The sequence below is a fragment of the Pangasianodon hypophthalmus genome, chromosome 30 (assembly GCF_027358585.1).
Source record: "Pangasianodon hypophthalmus isolate fPanHyp1 chromosome 30, fPanHyp1.pri, whole genome shotgun sequence".
NCBI lineage: Eukaryota > Metazoa > Chordata > Actinopteri > Siluriformes > Pangasiidae > Pangasianodon > Pangasianodon hypophthalmus.
The window spans coordinates 9352264-9371881 of record NC_069739.1 but is presented as its reverse complement, the minus strand read 5'-3'; the positions used below and the strand labels follow the sequence as shown (position 1 = coordinate 9371881).

The following is a 19618-nucleotide window of genomic DNA, read 5'->3' as shown; positions in this document are numbered from 1 at the left end:
AAAGTAGGACAACAGCCTTCCTTGCTGGTGCCTAGTGAGAGAGAGAGATTCCTGTTGCAACAAACTGCATGTTTGACGACAAGGAAAGGTCTGCATTGACAAACTGGTGCTTGTTATTGACTCAGTATTCTTGAGGTGGATGGATGGATGGATGGATGGATTGATGGATGGACGAATGGACAGACAGGCAGTCAGAGGAATTGATGGATATATCAATGAACAGATGATAGATGGATGGATCTGGGTACAGATAAATGGGTGGATAATCAATGGATAGTTCGAAAGATGGATGAATGGATGGATATATACACACACCATTCACTTTATTAGGAACACATGTACACCTGAACATTCATGCAGTTATCTAATCAGCCAATCATGTGGCAGCAGCGAAATGCATAAAATCATGCAGATACAGGTCAAGAGCTTCAGTTAATGTTCACATCAAACATCAGAATGGGGAAAAAGTGTGATCTCTGTGATTTTAACCGTGGCATGGTTATTGGTGCCAGAAGGGCTGGTTTGAGTATTTCAGAAACTGCTGATCTCCTGGGAATTTCACTCACAGCAATCTCTAGAGTTTACACAGAATGGTGCAAAATACAAAAAATATTGAGGGAATGACAGTTCTGTGGGTGGAAATGTCTTGTTGATAAGAGAGGCCAGAGGAGGCCAGACTGGTTTGAGCTGCCAGTAAGGTAGTAACTCAAATAATCACTCTTTACAACCGTGAGCAGAAAAGCATCTCAGCATGCACAAAACATCAAACCTTGAGGTTAATGGGCTACAACAGCAGAAGACCACATTGGATCCACTCCTGTCAGCCAAGAACAAGAATCTGAGGCTATCGTGGGCACAGAATCACCCAAACTGGACAGCTGAAGATTAGAAGAAAAAAAAAAATCACCTGGTCTTCTTCCAGTCTTCAGCTGTCCAGTTTAGGTGAGTCTGTGCATATGATAGCCTCAGATTCTTGTTCTTGCTCTGTTAAATAAACAGATGGATGGATGGATGGACAGATGAAGGGATAGATATATCGTTGGATGGATGAATGGATTAATATATCAATGGAAATATTTATTAATTTATTTATTAATTCAAATGATAAAATAATATAGAAATGTAGAAATAATGTGGTAGTAGAAATGCTTTGAGCTTTTAGAGATTCCTTTAATCTTTTTTTTTTTTTTTTTCTTAACAATTTTAGGTTGAAAAGACATTTACTTGTAAACATTAGCCTTGTACCTCAAGCGCAAAATCAAAGTAACAGATTTGTACAGATTTGAATGTCTTGACTGATCAAGAATTGTGTGAATTATTGATTTTTTTGCTGAACAATTACATAAACCTGTTCTACAGTTCTGTCAGTAAGCTGGGCTTTTCATTCTATGGTATTTCTATAATTGTCTCTATATAGCTCCATAGATTTGTGTAGGATCTAGTTATTGGAGTGAAAGCAAACCATTGGCTTACAAAATGGCCAAACCAAAAATGTGTGCTCTTTTACTTTATTTTATAATACTGCTGACATGCAGGTATTTGCAGAGCTGTTCATTGCGCTGTTTATTTTTAACCTGACAACAGAACATTTTCAGAGCATGATAGCAGTTACCTTGTTACCAGAGTGTGATTCCTGATGTTCCGCTGCACTTTGTATGCAGATGTGTAAAGAGGATGTGAGATGTCGGCTCAGGGTTCATCTAACACTCCATCCTAATTGGCACTTTGGTTTACTTTTTTGCACGACCACTGAGAGCATGATCTTCACCCAACCAAGGCACCTACACAGATTTAAGAAGCCTTTCAGGGCATTTTCAATAAGGCTTATGTAAGAGCTATAATTTTGAAGAGTACAGATGTCTTCGCACAACACTGTTACAACCAGCAGTGGCTCATAACCATTCTCATTATTTGCTCTAAAACAAGATCTTGGCATGCACAGAGTATTTTTAAACTAGATCCATTGGCAACCCTGTCATTAACTGTCCTGTCATTGCCTGCTGCTCCTCCTCCAGTGAAATGGTCATAGAGTGAGCACAGGGCATAATTTCTGCCCCAATGAGTCTCTGTTGCAGTTAGTGCTTGTTGAAGTTTCCATTTTTTGACCACTATAAGGCAAAATAATAACTCTATGGAGCTAAAGGGGGCAGTGAGCACGATGCCCCATGATTGCACAACATCTAGAAAGGCGAGCAAATCAATGGAACATCACTATATGGCCAAAAGTATGTGGGCAGCTGATCATGACTTTCATATGTGCTTGTTGAACATCCCATTACAGATTTGCTGGTATAAGATCCTCCACTCTTCAGGGAAGACATTCCACTAGATTTTTGGAGTGTGGCTGTTGGGATTTATGCCCTATTAAGCCACAAGAGCATTAGCGAGGTCGGGCATTGATGTCTGCCGAGAATGCCTGGTGCACCGTCAGGGCTCTCTGCAGGAGACTCAAGTTCTTCCACCCCAACCTTGGCAAACCATGTCTTCATGGACTTCACTTTGTGCATTGTCATGCTGGCATTGTCATGCTGGAACAGGTTTGGGCCTCTTAGTTAGGGAAATTGTAACGCTACAACATGCAGAGACATTCTGTACAATTGTATGTGTCCAACTTTGTGGCGACAGTTTTGGGAAGAACCAAGCTGATGTAACGTATTAACGTATAGTGACCTGCGTTAATACAGACTAAGGGAAATGAACAAGTATATTTGGTGTTCTGATCTCACATCACACCTGAAAATATTAATGAATCTGGCTAGCATCTATATTTTCTTTCTCTATGTTTGACCATGTTTAACCATGTTTAATCATGGTTGCTCTATGAGCAATGATGATGCTGCATGTAGTACTTTACGCTGGACTTTGTTTATGTGAATATTCTCAATGCTGAAAGGCATGCTAAATAAATTAATCCACCTAATAAAAATTGTTTCACAATCACCCAGCTCATACTGATGTGTGTAATGCAGCAGGTGGAGGGATTCAGAAAAAGAAGCGTGTGCTACAGTTACAGCATTGGGGTGTGTCACACCAGCGCAAAGCACATTACGCTTAAGCATGCATACTAAATGAAAACTGGTTGTTGAACTGCTTCCACTGGGCAACTGCAAATAAAAAAAATGAATGGCCTGGGTGTGAAATCTGCTTTTCCCGGCTGCTAGGTCTACTGACTTGTCCATCCATGTCATGTATTATCAGCACCAGTATCAATCATGTTCACTGGTTTATTTGGGTTATTATAATTATTCTCTGGAGCAAAACACTAATTGTTAATTTGTTCTCCATGTTTTCTAATTATACATGGCTAAAGATAAAGGTTCTAAGGAGCAGTGGTAGCTCAATGTTTATGGTTCTGAAATACTGACTGAAATATTGTGACGATCCCAGAGCTAATGTTAAGCCCTTAAGCAATTAACCCCTTAACCCCTAACACTTATGTGTTTCTCAAGTGACCCTGGATAAAGGCATCTGGCTAATGAATAGATGCATGAGATCTCAGGCTATAGGCAGCTACGAGAGCACAAAATCCATCAATATCTTTTCCTCAGTTTATAACATTTAAATGTCATATTAATTAAGAGGCCAATATTCTTGTACTTTTCTTGATCTGATTCAAGGCACATTTCTTTATAGTTTGAAATGCGAGTGTAATGTGTGGACAAGAGAAGAGAAGCAGGATGCAAGTGCAAAAACAAAGGCAATCCATGAAATGATGGGGAAAACAGATTAGTGGTCAACAACCAGGAAATGCCAGACGCCGAACTACAAACTCAGGCACTACGGAATCACAGCCTAGACATGAATACACGATAAGACTTTGTGAAGAGACAAAGAAACAACAGTGCATACTTAGACAAACTAACACAGAACAGGCTGACACAAACAAGTAACACACCAATGACAGCACAGGCGTGGAGACAAGACTAGAACAGAACGAAAATACAAAACAAAAGCACATGGCATGAGCCCAGAACAAATCAACATAAAGGTGAGGGGAAAGTCATGACACTGAGTGAAATATTTTGAAAAGTTGACCAGGCAAATCAGTTTCTTTCATTCAATGTACCATGCTTCTTGACATCAGAATTTTGATATGTGAGCAAACAAGACTACAGTGCAAATAAAGGAATGGGTTTGGTCTGTTATAAATTGTAATGTGGGCAATCAGTCTAAAAATCTGATTTGAGAAATAAATCTTTGCTTTGTGAAAACATTTATGACACTGAACCTGATGAATTTACCAGCCATTCTCATTCCTTTTCCAAAATATCATCGCATATCCATAGTACGTGTTTAAATGAACAAGCTGTCGTTTAAAATGACAAAAGCCCTCCATTATCCCTCAGCTGGCAATTGAAATGAGTGTTGTACATTTGTTGTAATGTGTGCTGTGAATTTTATTGCCCCTGTTCCAGGCCCTGCTAATGAGTTTTCCTATTTCACCATTTCAGTGAGTATTGATAAGAAGAGTAGAGGCAGAGAACTGAATTGGAAAACAATAAGAGATGATCAGTTTTAGATGAAGATGGAAAAGCTACAGCGTGCAGTGTGTATGTCAGTGGCAGGTGGATTGTGGGATGTCAATAGTATGTGCATGTGTGTGTTTCACAGTTGTGTGTTTTAGCACATTTTCACACTTGGCCTGAATACCTGAGTCCACAGTCAGGACTGATTCTGACACACAGTGTACTTATAATATTGCTGTTATTGCACAGTGTAAAAATAGTCATTAGCCTTTGCTTTCCCTGGTTGGTAGAAGTAGCTAATAAACATTGTAGCAACTAAGTTGGGAGAAAATGAAGAAAAACACATTGAAAAAAGAAAAACTTCCACCTTGTAATGCTGAGGTAGTGTTATTGCAGGATCTCTTCTCTCCCCTGAAGGCTTCCCTGAAGACTCAGTAGCTAAAAGCACTACTTAAAGCTGCATTCAGATATTAATATTATCTGTGCATGAGTCCAAAAACATTACCACACTGTTACGCATGTAAAAGGGACGAGAGTCATTTTTTAATATTGACTAACATTGTCATTTTTTAATATTGACTAACTTGGCAGCAAGTTTTTTTTATTTATTTATGTTTTGTTGGAGTAGTGTGATACAGGGTTACCTCAAAAAAAAAAAAAAAAAAATGCAGCTTGTCATGTTATTGAGAAAGTGCATGCTCAGCGCCCCATTTAGCTCAGAGTTATTATTGCAGAAGTAAAAAATGTGAACTGTAACAAGTACTCACAGAGGCCCACTGGGGCTGGAAACACTCTGCCCCATGCTCAGTCTATGAATGTTTTGTTCAGCAAACGGACAATTATACCATATATTATTTATTATATTATATTTCATATTCGTCTCAAACACTGTGACGATGGCAATGGGAACCACAACTGTTGTATCAAACAGAGTTGAATTTCTTTTTAAAATTCAAATATCCATTTGAACGTAAGTTATCAAAATGAACGGTGCCATCTTTTTCATCATTTTTTTTTTTTTTTAGCTCTTTCCCTGATTAGAAAAGATGTTTTTATCAAGTTTAATCTGCACTGTTATCTAGCTACCCACATAACTAGCTAGGTTGTTAATGTGTCTTTGGAGTACAATTATCAGCAAACTGAAATGATAATAATTGCAACGTTTGATTTCAGTAAACGTCAGCCATACAAGTCCCTGTCTACGTGGTTACAATAAAAACAATATTAGTATTAGAACTAGAAAATATTAGTATTAGAAAAGTATTAGAACTGTCAGAGCTGCTGTAACAGAAAATAAATCAACACCTTCTGACCAATCAGAATTTCTATAACAATTTATGATTCAGCTACTTTTCACTGACATTGAAAAGGAATGCTAGAACTCCAAAAATGTAGCTTTGAATAGTTGTGTAGTGACTACTGTGTGTGTGCGTGTGTGTGTGTGTGTTCGTTCTTGGCTTTTTTTTCCCTTGGCTTATTTGTATTGTGTGTCAGGTTTAAGCTATTTTTAGGTTTGGTGGTGTACTGTACTTCGCTATCCCTGTTGTTTTGACGAGAGAGAGACCTCTGGAGATTCTCAGCGGCTAATTGAAACCATCTGTACGCATGGAGACCAGGAAACGCCTCCGATCTCCAAGTGCTGGTATTGGCTGCGTGGTGCAGAATGACTTCGGATTGGTAGTTGATGGAGGATCATTGTAGGTCACTGGTTTCTATTAAGCAAAGAGCTTTATTGTGTTTGCTGCACATTTGAGTGTTTACACAAAGATAAGCATCATTAGCTCAGCTCATAATATCCTTTGGCTCAATCTGAAACAACCCCTATAGAGTTCACTCCCTTTATAGGCTTTAAATTCTCGGTAGTATATGTAAAGCTGTGTGTCCTTATATAGCAAGGGTTATTCTACACAGCCAACGTTCATTTATTTTTCTTATCCTTCTTTCTGATTGTCAGCAGTTCTTCAGATTATCTTGGTACATCCTGTGGTCTAGAAACTAAGGTGCAGCAATAATTTAGTTTCATCTTGAGATAATGAAATGGATGGTTTTGTACAAGGCAGTTTAGTGTACGGTAAACCTCACTGTCTTGATTAACCGGGGGAGGCGGGGGGCTACTTCCCATTCTCCTTTTTCTCATTGCCTTATGGACACAATTAAGACTCTTTAAACCAAATCTCATCACAAACCTCCTTTTGCTTCTTTCTTCGGCTCTTGAATAACTAGCCTGGTGAATGTTTTCCTCTGATTGGGTTACTGTTAATAAATGTCAATAAATGTCATGAATTAGGGTGTGTTTCATCCAAGTTAGATGTATATGAGGGCAAACTGGGGTGGAACTTGTTTCCACACAGCTGAAGCTGGTTCATCAATTGTTTTTAAATTAATGATTGTTTTGATGGTTCTTGTATCAGAAACATCCATTCACACATCATTTGTTGCACTTGTTTCTAAACAGCTTTGTACTAGAACCTTCTGTATATTAGTGCAATACAGTACAAGCCCATGTGACTCATCTTCTCTTTTGGATTACTAAAAGAGGTCAAAGGGTTGGGTTTTTGCTTTAGCTGCTGTTTTCTGTCTGTGTCATGTGACAGGTATCAAACAGACAGAGTATGGGTATTATCATTAGTATTTACCTCTGACAGCACTTCAGAATCACTGATCTGTCACTATCATTTTTTCTCCTCAGTCATGAGGACTCAATATTGATCTATTTGATACTGGTCAGTCCGCACATCTGAGAGATGCAGAGCAGAGGAGTTCAGTCTTCACTTTAGGCAGGGCATCACTACACCATCAGGGCCGTCACCTTTAATTTTATAGCAATATAACTGTAATATATACTCACTGACCTCTTTAGGTTTATGAGTAGGGGCTGATTCAGGCAGTTATCCAATCATCCAGTCAATATGGCAGCAGCACAATGCATAAAATTATGCAGATACAGGCCAAGAGCTTAAGTTAATGTTCACATCAAACATAAGAATGGAGAAAAAATGGGCCCAGACTTACCAAAACTGGACAGTTGAAGATTGTGATGTTTTTCCATTCTTCTGCATCCAGGAGATCAGACCATCACACCAACAACCATGCCATGGTCAAAGTCGCTGAGATTTTCCCCATTCTGATGTTTGATGTGAACCGTAACTGAAGCTCTTCCCTGTATCTGGATGATTTTTTTGGATAGCGCTCCATATTTGGATAATTGCATGAATATGCAGGTGTACAGGTGTACCTAATAAAGTGGATGGTGAGTTTATATTTTAGTTATGGAAAGCTTATAGTGTTCAGAACTATATATAAAGTAGTACAAAATGTGACCATGAAGGGTTTTCCCAGGCTGTCACATATACAGTGTATAATGGTTTTTGGCTAATTGAGCCAAGCACAAACTGTAGCATTTCAGTTGTACAAATTATTTTTAGTATTGCTTTTTTCTGTTAGTCATGAACTGAAATTAGGTCATGGTTTTGCTGAGGTGCACAATGGAGCAATGTGGTATGGTCTGATGAGACCAAGGTGGACCTTTTTGGGCATAAATCGGTGCAAAAACAAGGCAGCTTATCATCCAAATGACACCATATCTACAGTAAAGCATGGTGGTGGCAGCATTATGCCATGGGGCTGCTTCTCTTCTGTAGGTCTAGTCAACTGTATTAACAATTATGGCAATTGGACGGTCCTTGCAAGGATAGTAATACATACAAACATGTGTGTGTGTGTGTATGTGTGTATTGGTGTTGGTGTAAATGAGTCCTCCTCCCTCGCTATTCGCCTTTTCAGATGCTATTATATACCCCCTTTGTGAGGAGTTAATGCACCATTAGCGTAGTGTTAGCTCAAACTTTGCTGTATTGTCCCCAGTGCGCTGAGCTGTGACAGAGGTCATGCAGGCACGTGGACACTTCTATTGTGGTCAGTGATGCAGCATACCTCCTCCATCTCTACAACCACCCTCTGTTGTATTTAATCCTCCCATCTTCACACTCCTCCGTGGGTTACGAGATGGAGTTGTTATAGTGGAGTGTTGAGATGCAATTATTTCTAGACGCCATATTATACAGTAATAGTCTCTGTTCTGTTTCCTTTATTCTTTCTCTCGCTCTCTGATCGGGTCAGACATATAGAGAGTGACCCCTTAGACAGGCAGGGATGCCAACCTCAGCGTAAGTGTGTGAGTGTGTGAACGTGAGAGAGGAAGATGTGGGGGAGGGTCAGTGACCTGCGTCACATCCCTGGGTTGCCTTGGAGATAGCAGAATATGAATGACTTCCTGAGGAGATCAAACATTGTTTTCTCTTTGCTCTCTGAGTCTCTCCCCTCCCTCTCGTGTCATCTCACGCCACCACTGTACAATTTATGAAAGAATCTAATCAAGGCGAGCATGAAAAAGGCAGGCTGCCCAGTGTCCCATCTGCACTCCAACAATGACACCGGCACAAAGGAACGGAACTAACGGAGGGCGATATGTCACTCATCGACAGAAAGACTCTACCTATCTTTCTCAGTGCATCATAGAGAATAAATCTGTCACTCATTTCCATCTACCCCAGGACAGAAAATTCTACACTTCCTGAACTGATGCAGGATTTAGTGCTGAAGAGATGATGCGTTGAAAAGAAATAAATTCACGCTTTACACGGTGCAGTGTAGTGTAGTGTGCATAACCCAAGAAATGCATGCTGCCTTCACATCCGAATATAATAATTACAAAATCTTTAGCCAAATCGGAAAGAATTTGTCAGTGACCTTTTCCCATGATGAAAATGAAACTGATAACTAAATTAAATCTCACCCTTGTGCTCAAAAACATGTGACAGATTTCCTCAATGAATAAAAAGGAGACAAAAATGTTGCTGTTTTCTTAATATCCTTTTAATTTTTGTGCTCTCACTTTACAAAAGCTATTATCCAAGGGAATTAACTGAGATTTGGTGAAATCTGGCTTTTTTTGCACTTCTAGTCAGACTTTACACCTGTTTTCTTCTCTGATCTGCATTTGTTTTGTCATATAATATTACAGCTTCACGGTTGTTCAGACATGCTGTCACTAACTAACTTGTTCAGCAACATCAACAACTGACTATTTTGACGTTATTTTGTGGAAAATTATTATATCTCATAGGGAAAAATATTTGTTGTATGTGATTTGTTGGGTAAAGTACTTTAACATGATGAGAACATGGTTCACTGTAACTGTACACTGGACCACTTTTACAGCATAAACTTTTAGCCAATTAAAAAACAGCATGTGCAAATCATTCCATTTCAAGAGCCAATCATATTAAAGCAAGTTCCTGCCAAAAAGAATCTGCACTTCAGACACCAAATGCTTAGTCAGCAGCAATGTCTGAGACAGTGGAGAGAGATGAGCATCTCTGTCCCAATTTATCAGCTATCTTCAGTTTTAAGCACTTCAAAGGAAACTGTGATAATGCAAATTATACGAGCTATAACTCGTAGAGATATCAGAATTTCTCAGCTTGAAGTGGACTTACTGTCACTACCCTGAAGTTATTTTCCTATAGCAGCGTGTCGTGAAGAGGTTTGTTCCTCTTATACCACAGCAAACATTACAATTTTTAATTTATTACCAAACAGCATAAATTCTACCATTTATATCTCCTCATATAAAATTTCATTTTGTGAAATATCTGTGCGAACAATTATCACTTCCTCTCATTTCTCTTTCTCTCTTGAAGTTAATAAGACCAAAACACACACACACAGCGTGTCATCTTACCATTAAACCGGAAATCAACGCCACCTGACTCATCGGATTCGAGAATTCAAAAGCGCTGTGGTATAAAAGAGGATACTTAATTAAATTAAATGACTAAGAATGACTAGGTTATGAAGATTTTAAATAATTAAGGTATTTATTGTTAGGATGTCGATGTTTTTGGAGACCTAGGCTTTATGAAGAGAAGTTTATTTTTTAGCCATGAAAGATTGTATTGGTTCTTTTCATTAGATACACATCTCAAAGGTGGCTTTATATATTTTAATATTCATAACAGTCAAGAACTCACACCTACATTCAGGAGCGACAGTATTGTGACTTGCTACTCTGTGTGTGTGTGTGTGTGTGTGTGTGTGTGTGTGTGTGTTGCGGATATGTTTAAGCTCATTGATCATTGCTGCTAAAGTGGGGATTGCTAGGATTTCTTAAAATGTGGTGCATTTTATAGGAAGTGGGATTAATGGACTAAGATTAATCTGCCGCTCCTTTGAGAAAGACTGTGTGTGTGTGTGTGTGTGTGTTATTTTCTTTGTCTCTGCTGTTCTGGACTGGGCCGCATTGGTTTTTACATAATTAGATTCTACTGCACTGCTGCCAAGCGTCTCTCTTTCTCTCTCTCTCTCTCTCTCTCTCTCTCTCTCCCTCTCCTTCCTCTGTCTCTCATGTTTTTTCTTCCAGCTTGGCTTTCTCTCTCCTTTTTTCCAGTGTCTTTCCAAAAAAAGGCAGGACAAAAGACAGGAGTGCAGCTTCTCTTTCATCAGTCTCTCTTTTGTTTTTTTTGTTTTTGTAATAGTTTAGCTTTAATATCTTTGCTGTTTTAAAGTGCTCGGTGAGTCACTCTCAGTAAAAATGATGAACTGCTTGGCAGGGCATGATGTGGGAGGGAGCAACATTAAAGCATCCGTATGATCTTTTGTTAATATATGTGGAGAGGGACCAAGGGAGAGGAGGAGGGAGATAAGCAAGTGGAAGAGGCGGACAGGAGACGGAGACGGAGAAGGAGAAGGAGCGGAGGAACATGTCCTGCTCTGGGATAGATTAGTCACCCTGACCACAGCCACACATCTTTCAGGCAGAGTGGCTATCGCATGCTAAAGTAGGCCAAGGAGCGAATCGAATTTTCACACAAGGGCTGAAGGTCACATGCCAAGTCAGCAGGAATGTAGAGATCAGGCTTTGGGGGAAAGGGGGAAGAGAAGGCTGGTACACTTACTGGCTACTTTAATAGTAAACATCTGTAACCCTGTAACACATTCATACAATTCTCCAATCAGCCAATCATATGGCAGCAGCATAATGCATAAAATAAGATAGAGCTGATTTTCACATCAAACACCAGATTCAGACTTTGACTGTGACATTGTTGCAGGTACCAGATGAGCTGGCTTGTGTATTTCAGAAACTGCTGATCTCCTGGAATTATCACACACAACAGTCTCTAGATTTTATACAGAATGATGTAAAAAACAGTTCTGCTGGCAGAAACAACTCGAGAGGTTCAAAACGAATGGCCAGATTGGTTCGACCTGGCAGGAAGGCTCCAGTAACTTAAACAACCACTCTTTACAACCGTGGTAAGCAGAAAAGCATCTCAGAACACACGATGCGTCAAACCTTGAGGTGGATGGGCTAAAACAGTGAAAACGATGTCAGGTTCTGCTCCTGTCAGTCAAGAACAGGACTCTGTAAAAAGACCAAACGATGTCCAATTTGTCCAGTCTTCAACTGTCCAGTGGCCGATGAGTGTATGTGGATGTCACACAAGGGGTGGTGGTTAACCCCTGGAGCTATTTTCCCCAAGCTGTTTTCTCTCTTTTTTTTTTTTGCAGAACAATGGGACAGTAACATTACCTCAGTTACTATACATATATACTCTTTATGATCCACAGTCTCCTGATGTCACATGTGTGCAAGTAAGAGACTAATGCTTCCTTTTATTTCATGTTCACGAAGACCAGTCATTTTTAAACACTTCTGCTTAATCCTCTTAAGTCTAAATGACCTGAACGTGCACGGAGTGGCCAGTTTATTAGAGACTATATAGACAACATAATAAACATAAATAAACTAGCAAACTCTGTAACTTATGTACAATATTTTCAGTTTCACTAAATGTTCTAAAAAAAATCAAAGAAGAGTCCTGAAAATTTGGAGTCATGTCCAACGTTCAGTCAGTATTTTAAATTCGCCATTTTGATCAGAACAGGTGTCCTTCATTCATTCATTCATTCATTCATTCATCTTCAGCCTGGAAACTCTGGGCGTGAGATAGATATACACAGTGGATAGGACCTGACCCCATGTGCCCTCGCCTTGCCAATTCTTACTCACAATCTCAATACAACCACAATCTCAGTATTTTTTTCCGGCTAAGTCTAACAGCACTCATCTTTTTCAATCTAATAGATAATAATACCATTATGGCTATAAACATATGTGTTTACTCGCTGCACTGCAGTCCTACTGATGATGTACACACACACACACACACACACACACACACACTTGTCTTGTCTACGTCACAGATTCAGCATTGACAGGATGATATTTAATACTAATTAACTTTTGGTACAGTTTCTTCGTAATTATAACGTAACTCTGAAATGTGCTAGAGGATGAGTTGGGGCCAGAGAAAATGGCCGCCACTGGATGAATTTAGAAGTCTCAAATAAACGTGTTTGTAGTGTGTGTGTTTGTAGTAGATGGGTTAAATTAGAATTGATCTCAGCGTTGTCGTTGTCTCAGCAGTCTTATCTCCAGTTTCGCTTTGGAATTAAGTCTAAATTACTGAATATTTCACACTTAATCTAATTATCTGTGTACTGCTTCGGCTCAGCGTGAGTGATTAGCCACAGAAGGCATGATAATACTCTTTAGGACCAGCTGTGTGTGGGTGTGTGCAGAATCTGCAATATGTAGGTCATGCTCACTCTCTCTGTCTCCCTATCTCCCTCACATCTTGAACCTTGTTAATGACTTGGAGATGGTTCAGTCTACTTGGTGTGTTTAATAGAAATTAATGACTCATTGGCTGATTTAGAGTTCGGTATGCTGGGAGTGCAATGATTTTTTTTTTTGTTCACTAATCCAAACTGAGGTTAGCGTTTTATGTATATATAGTTCTAATGGTCCATCTTTGTATTTTCTTATAGAAATGAGTTAATGTGATTGAATGAATTCTCTCTTTTTTCAGCTGTCGCAGGTGATTGTGGAGTGAGTGAAGATGCCACTGGTGAAGAGGAGCATCGAGCCGAGGCACTTGTGCCACACGGTGTTGCCCTGTAGTATTAAAAACGAGCTGGAGTGTGTCACCAACATCTCGCTCGCCAACGTTATACGCCAGCTCAGCAGCCTCAGTAAGTGTGAATGTGTGTGTTTGTGTGAATGTGTGTGTTTGTGTGAATGTGTGAGTGTGTGTGAATGTGTGAATTTGTGTGTGGTAGGGGCGTGAATGAACTTTTCCCAAACTTTTTGACTTGTGATTTATCAAACTTTATGAGTATATTTACCCAAAGCTTTAACCATTTATTATTAAATATGTAAGGAATAATGCACAAGAGAACATGCTATTATAGGAAAAGAATCAACAACAGGGTGGTGTGATGCAGTCTGGCCAACCTGGACTTGAAGCCAAAGCAATTTTTAAAATTAAATTGTGTAATTTTGTCAGTTTGTATAATTTTGTCAAAGTATACAGTTTTTACACATTATATAAATATCTTTGACGAAGAAGTTCAACAGCTGCTGTCTCCGCAGCAGATTTTCACCGAAGTCACTCTCTGTTGGTTGTTAATGGATGTTGCTCTCTTGAATTATGGATACGTTCCCTGGTTCCCTGATAGCTCGTGGCTAGTGCAATATTTCTTTTGAGCTAGCTACAGAACATATGCAAAACCATCCATTTTACCACACACTCTATGAAGGGAAATGTTTGTGTGTAAATTACATCCATTATGTAGAAGTCCTTGAGACGTAATTTAGACTTTTGGGCAATGCCCTGTTTTTCTAAAGAAACTTAGCTAGCTAGCTAAGTGCAGAACATGTATTGATGTTTATAAACAACATAACAGTCGAGAGAAATACAGCTAGTATGTAGCTACAAACGCATTTTATTTATTTGCAATATTTATTTATTTACAATATATTTTTGTGAATCCATTTATTTCTGTAAAGCTGTTTTGTGACAATGTCCATTGTTAAAAGCGCTATACAAATAAAATTTAATTGAATTGAATTCATGCCACAGTACATCCTCACACCCCTTCATTTAACATAAGTTATTAACATCAATAATATTCATGAAATGACACAACTTTAGCTATTGTACCTCTCTCTCTGCAGCTGTCCCAAAATGACACAGAGGTGGGTTAGCTTGCGAACAAACGCAGCAGATGCGTGAATATCAAGGTATATCCATGGTATTGTTCACTGCTGGCTAGCTAAGGGTAGCTAGATTTTAAAATTCAGCTAGCTAGACTCCTCACGCATGACTCAATCAGTCAGTCAGTGAGCAAAAATGCCTCTTCTAGGCCGGCCTGCTAGGTGGAAAAAAGAAATTCTACAGTGAGTCAGGAAGTATGACAAACAACTGTGATTTTTCCACAATTATTAGAATAACTTAAATACTTTAAGTTAAATGTAAGTTAAATTGAGTCATGTAAACATGTGGCTAAAACAAAAAGTGTATATTTTACATAGTTTACTGGGTTAAATCTGCTATTATTTTGCAAGAATCATCACATGCAAACCAGTAGAGGACCACGAGCTTGCTGTGGCTCTGCTCACATTCTTTTTCCTTCATATATGTAAATATATGAAGTTGAAATTAATGCAGTTGCACAGAGTTGAGATGAGCACAGTCGTATAAAGTTGAAATGAATACAGTCCGCCCCATACACGTGTGGGGGCGTGTTTTTGACCTCGATTTACATATGGTGTTCTTTGCCATCAAATCATTTGCAAAGTCATTTTCAAATGAGAACAAAAACCATACTATATAACATAGATAGCATACTTTTTAAAAGTTTACTTAAAAGAAAAGAGTTTGATTTACTTGTTTTATTTGTGCAGTATCTAACCATTTTAATCAAGTACTTAAAATCAATTACATGTTAATTTTACTTTTTTAAAAAAAAAGGAAATACAAAGTATTACTGAAATGCATTGTTTCTTCTTCCCATTCCCTGTGAGTTCTGCATGTTTCTGTATAAATGTAGGATGTTTGTCAGTGAATTGGTCCATTCAGGCTCATGTCTATCCTTTATATATGACATATATGTAATAGTAAATGTCTAGGGTTTGAAAGAATTGTCTGTTCTGAGTATAAATCTGCTTTGGAAAGACAGCATGAATATAAATCTCCAGACATGAGCTAACTCCAATACAGACATGCGGTTATTGCATATTTGATATTTGATATTTGAGCTTATGTGCACTGTGCCAAAGCTCATTAAAGCTGTGTTAGTACTGACTTTTTAAGCCTCAAACTCTAACAGCACACTCCCTTGCTCACTTTTATCAACACTTTTATCGTTTGATGATTTAATTAGGAAATAACATCCGATGGCTAAATATAAACTCTTTGTTGGAGTTTTTGTTTAGTATTTGCTAGTATTTTTGGGTCTGGTTTTGAAGACCTGAGAGGAATGTTAAAAGAGTATTACTTTAATGATCTGTATTGCAATTCTGTGCTCCTTAATTGTTGTTCTGTTTTTTTCTCTCTCTTTTTTCTTTTGTTTACTCTATTCTTGTATTGAAAGGTCAGTAAGAGTAAGAGAGTTACAAATTGTGGGTACTGAATTCCTGAACTTATTAGTTTTGTGTGTGTGTGTGTGTGTGTGTGTGTGTTTTCTCTGTGTAGGTAAATATGCAGAGGACTTGTTTGGGGAGCTCTTTAATGAAGCACATGCCTTCTCCTTTCGAGTCAACTCCTTGCAAGAGCGAGTGGACCGTCTGTCTATCAGTGTGACACAGCTCGACCCTAAAGAGGAAGAGTGTGAGTAGACACACACACACACACACACACAATAAATTGGAAGATGTGTGATGCACTATTCTTTACTCATTTGCAGTGTAAATGAAATGCTCCCCAGTGCAAACTGACTGTTTGTTTTCTACCAGTCTTACCATCACCTAGTATCAGGTAACACAGAGAGAGAGAGAGGGAGAGAGAAAAACCCCGCTGCTCGTCAGATCCACCTCAGATCTACCTATCCACTTCTTTTTTATCATTTATATTACAGCCATGCACTGAGATTTATACCCTTTTACTGGTCGTATTAAGTTAAGCAGCTCTCTGTAGATGCTGCAAGCTGCTCTTTTTTTTTCAGTCTGCTCAAATCTTCCCTTCAACAGTTTTTCAAATAAGTCATCCACAGACTTTGGGATTTCATTTTAAACCGCTCTGCTCACTTTTCGTTCTGTCTCAGACCGGGCACTGAGGGTAATAGAGAATGAAGGGCTACGGTGTCAGACTCAAACACGGGTAAAACAGGTTCTTGCACAAAAGACACAGGAGAGACGTGGAAACAGTGCCAGGGGCTTTCTAGCGCAGTGCAGCTGGGGATGTCGCAGTGCACTAGTATTGAATTATTGCTTTAAAAGGAAGTCGAAATTGGTTAATGTCATGCTGTACATATAGATAAAAACACAAAAAGGATACTTGTAGGTGTGACATATACCTCTCAATAATCTGTTGCTACCAGTTTATACAGGGTGTCCCAAACTTCTCCATCACATCGGTTGTGCCTGCATCAGTGGATGTTCCTGGACGTCCACTTCTTGGTTGGTCCGCAACACTTCCAGTCTTTTTGAATTTGTTAATAGGTTTAATAACAGTGTCGTGTGTGATGTGCCTCCCATGTTTCCTGTTAAAGTCCATCGCAACCTTGCGCCAGCTTCCCGATCCAGCCATGCGAATTTTTTTTTCTTCTTTTGTCAAAGGCATTCTTAAAGGCTATCTGAAAAAATATATATAAACTAAGTAGGAAAAATTCTGGAAGACATTTTGCTAAAAAGTATTAATATCCCCTATGTATGGAGACTTTAGGGACACCCTGTAAAAACAACCTACTTTTAACAAAATCAGAGTAAACTAGACCACAGAGAGAAATCTACAGAGACCCACAATAATGTATGCCTCTTAAACATAAGCTTTCATAAAGTAACAGTGATGTATACATCCAAAATTATTGATTTAGTTAATTACTTATTCACATTTTTATTTTATTTCCTTACTTTTACCACTCTTCTGTTAATCAACCCAGTCGGCAGGATCGCACTAATTTTTAAGAAATAAAACCTAGGCTAAGAACCCAGGCACACTCATTTTTCTCACCTTCAGCTAACAGTGTTGTTCTATTAAACGCCATTTGCGTGAGCTTGTTATTGTAATGTAAGGTGAAAAATAAGCTCCTATTTGTAGTTTTCTTCTAGGGATAACTATAGAGCTGTGAGAGGAATATAATCTGCTGTGTTTATTGAACATAAATAACAGGAAAGCAGTAAAATTAATACCTCCTCTCTCATATGAAAGTGTATTGCATTGCAGTTTGGTTTCATAGTCGTATTACTGCATGCTGTGTGTGTGTGTGTGTGTGTGTGTGTGTGTGCAATGTAACAGCCTTCACTGATGACTGTAGAGACCAGAGATGAGCTTTATTTCCCTTAGAGTAGGTCTTTTTTCTTGCATTGTGCATCCTGACGAGAATTTAACTACATGCTTTGACTACATTTTAATGATATGCTTTTACTCTTAACTCTGGTTGCTTGTCTTGAAGACTGAATTAAACAATAAAAGCCAATAAAGCAATAAAATACTAAAAGATAATATGACATGCTGGATCAGGTGCTATTTTACAAGCTTGCGAATAATAGGGATGATAGCCATATTTCCTTCTTTCTATCCCTCGTTCTTTTACTCAGGAGCTAGGCAGGGAATCATTATGTATGAAGGTCAGGGAACAAGAGGAAGAGGACACAGGAAACATGCACAGAGGGAGGGAGATGGACAGATCCAGGGCAGTATAGAAAAGGAGAGTGTGGATTATATGTCACAAAGAGACAGCACAGAGGGCTTCAGAGAAGTAAATCAAAAAAGGAAGGAAGGTGAAGGAAAAATAATGATGTGACATAAAAAAGAGACATAGAGGCTGGAGTGAAGCCTGAAATGGAAGGAAGGTGAGAAAGTGGAAAAGAGAAAATCAGGAGGCGGTAATATTGAGCCCTGCAGTTAAACTCAGTGGAGTGTGACCTGTATACGTGTGTGTGTGTGTGTGTGTGTGTGTGTGTGTGTGTGTGTGTGGGCTGCAGGTATTCATCCTTCTTTGGGGAATTGCTGAATCCTGAATGCATGTGTAAATGAATATAGAACAGCTCCATGTTGACTACTCTTTTAAAAAAAAAATGGAGATGGGGCCCAGAGAAAGAACGATAGACAAAGAGAGAAGGCCAGGAGAATCCATTTGAGCTTCATTTACTGGTAATCTGCTCATTTCCTCTTGTCCCCAGTGGTGTATGGGTAATAGCTTATTGTTGTTCTCCAGCGTGTGTGTGTGAGTATGGGTATGGGTGTGGGTGTGAGTGTCTGTCTACGGCTGAGCAGTCTCCCAAATCAGTTAGGATGGTGGATGGTGGGATGCTTTAGTAGCCAAATGAGGTAGGGTAAAAAGAGGATGTCTTATAGCCCTACCCTTGCATACATCCAATCCAAGCTTGTATACAAATATTAAAATACTTTTAGTACATAGTTACCTATTTATTCATTTGAATCCCATGGCCAGGGGTGGTGCTTAACACCTGGATACCCCCTGCCACAAGGTCATGAGGAACAACTCACCTATGGCCGATGGGAAAGTGGTTCAGAGGTGATCACTACACTCGCACCACTAGGAGGGGCAATTTTGACCTTGTGAATCTGGAGAAGTGTTACGGTGTTGCCCAGGTAGCTGCAGCGAAAAATCTCCTGGAGCATTGCACCTCTCATTAATGTCCATGAGGATCAAACCCTCTTTGTGGAATGGCATGTCATGCTAGAGGCTATGTGTCCAGCCTGTTTGTTGGCCTTGTTAATGACTTCTTCAGTCTCTGCATAGCACTACATGTCTTCATACTGTGGCAGATAAATAAATGGTCTGATGAAAGCATAGCTGTAGTGTGGTTCAGATATTGCTGTGACATGTACTGGACCCCAAAGGGAACTTTTATGCCTTCGTAGATTGCTGTGAGGTAAATCGCCTTGTTGAGAAATTTGGGTGACATGACGTTAGGTAGGAACCCAGGATTCGACTAAGGCTACTCTGAAATCATCCAGCCAGCTATGTACGCAGGCTAAGCTTACCCCAAGGCTACAACTCCTACCCTTCTTACTAAGGCGATTGCCTGCAGAAAGGTCTTTTTTAGTGATACCCAA

General features: G+C 39.1%; 1 protein-coding gene across 1 annotated transcript in view; it reads left to right on the top strand.

Moving 5' to 3' along the window:
• wasf1 (WASP family member 1) overlaps positions 1–19618 on the top strand; it is a 78956-nt gene that overhangs the window by 18119 nt on the left and 41219 nt on the right. The window contains 2 exon segments of the mRNA XM_026917833.3: positions 13403–13565; positions 16070–16204. Of these exon segments, the coding sequence (XP_026773634.1) occupies positions 13433–13565; positions 16070–16204 (268 nt within the window). The 5' untranslated portion in view covers positions 13403–13432.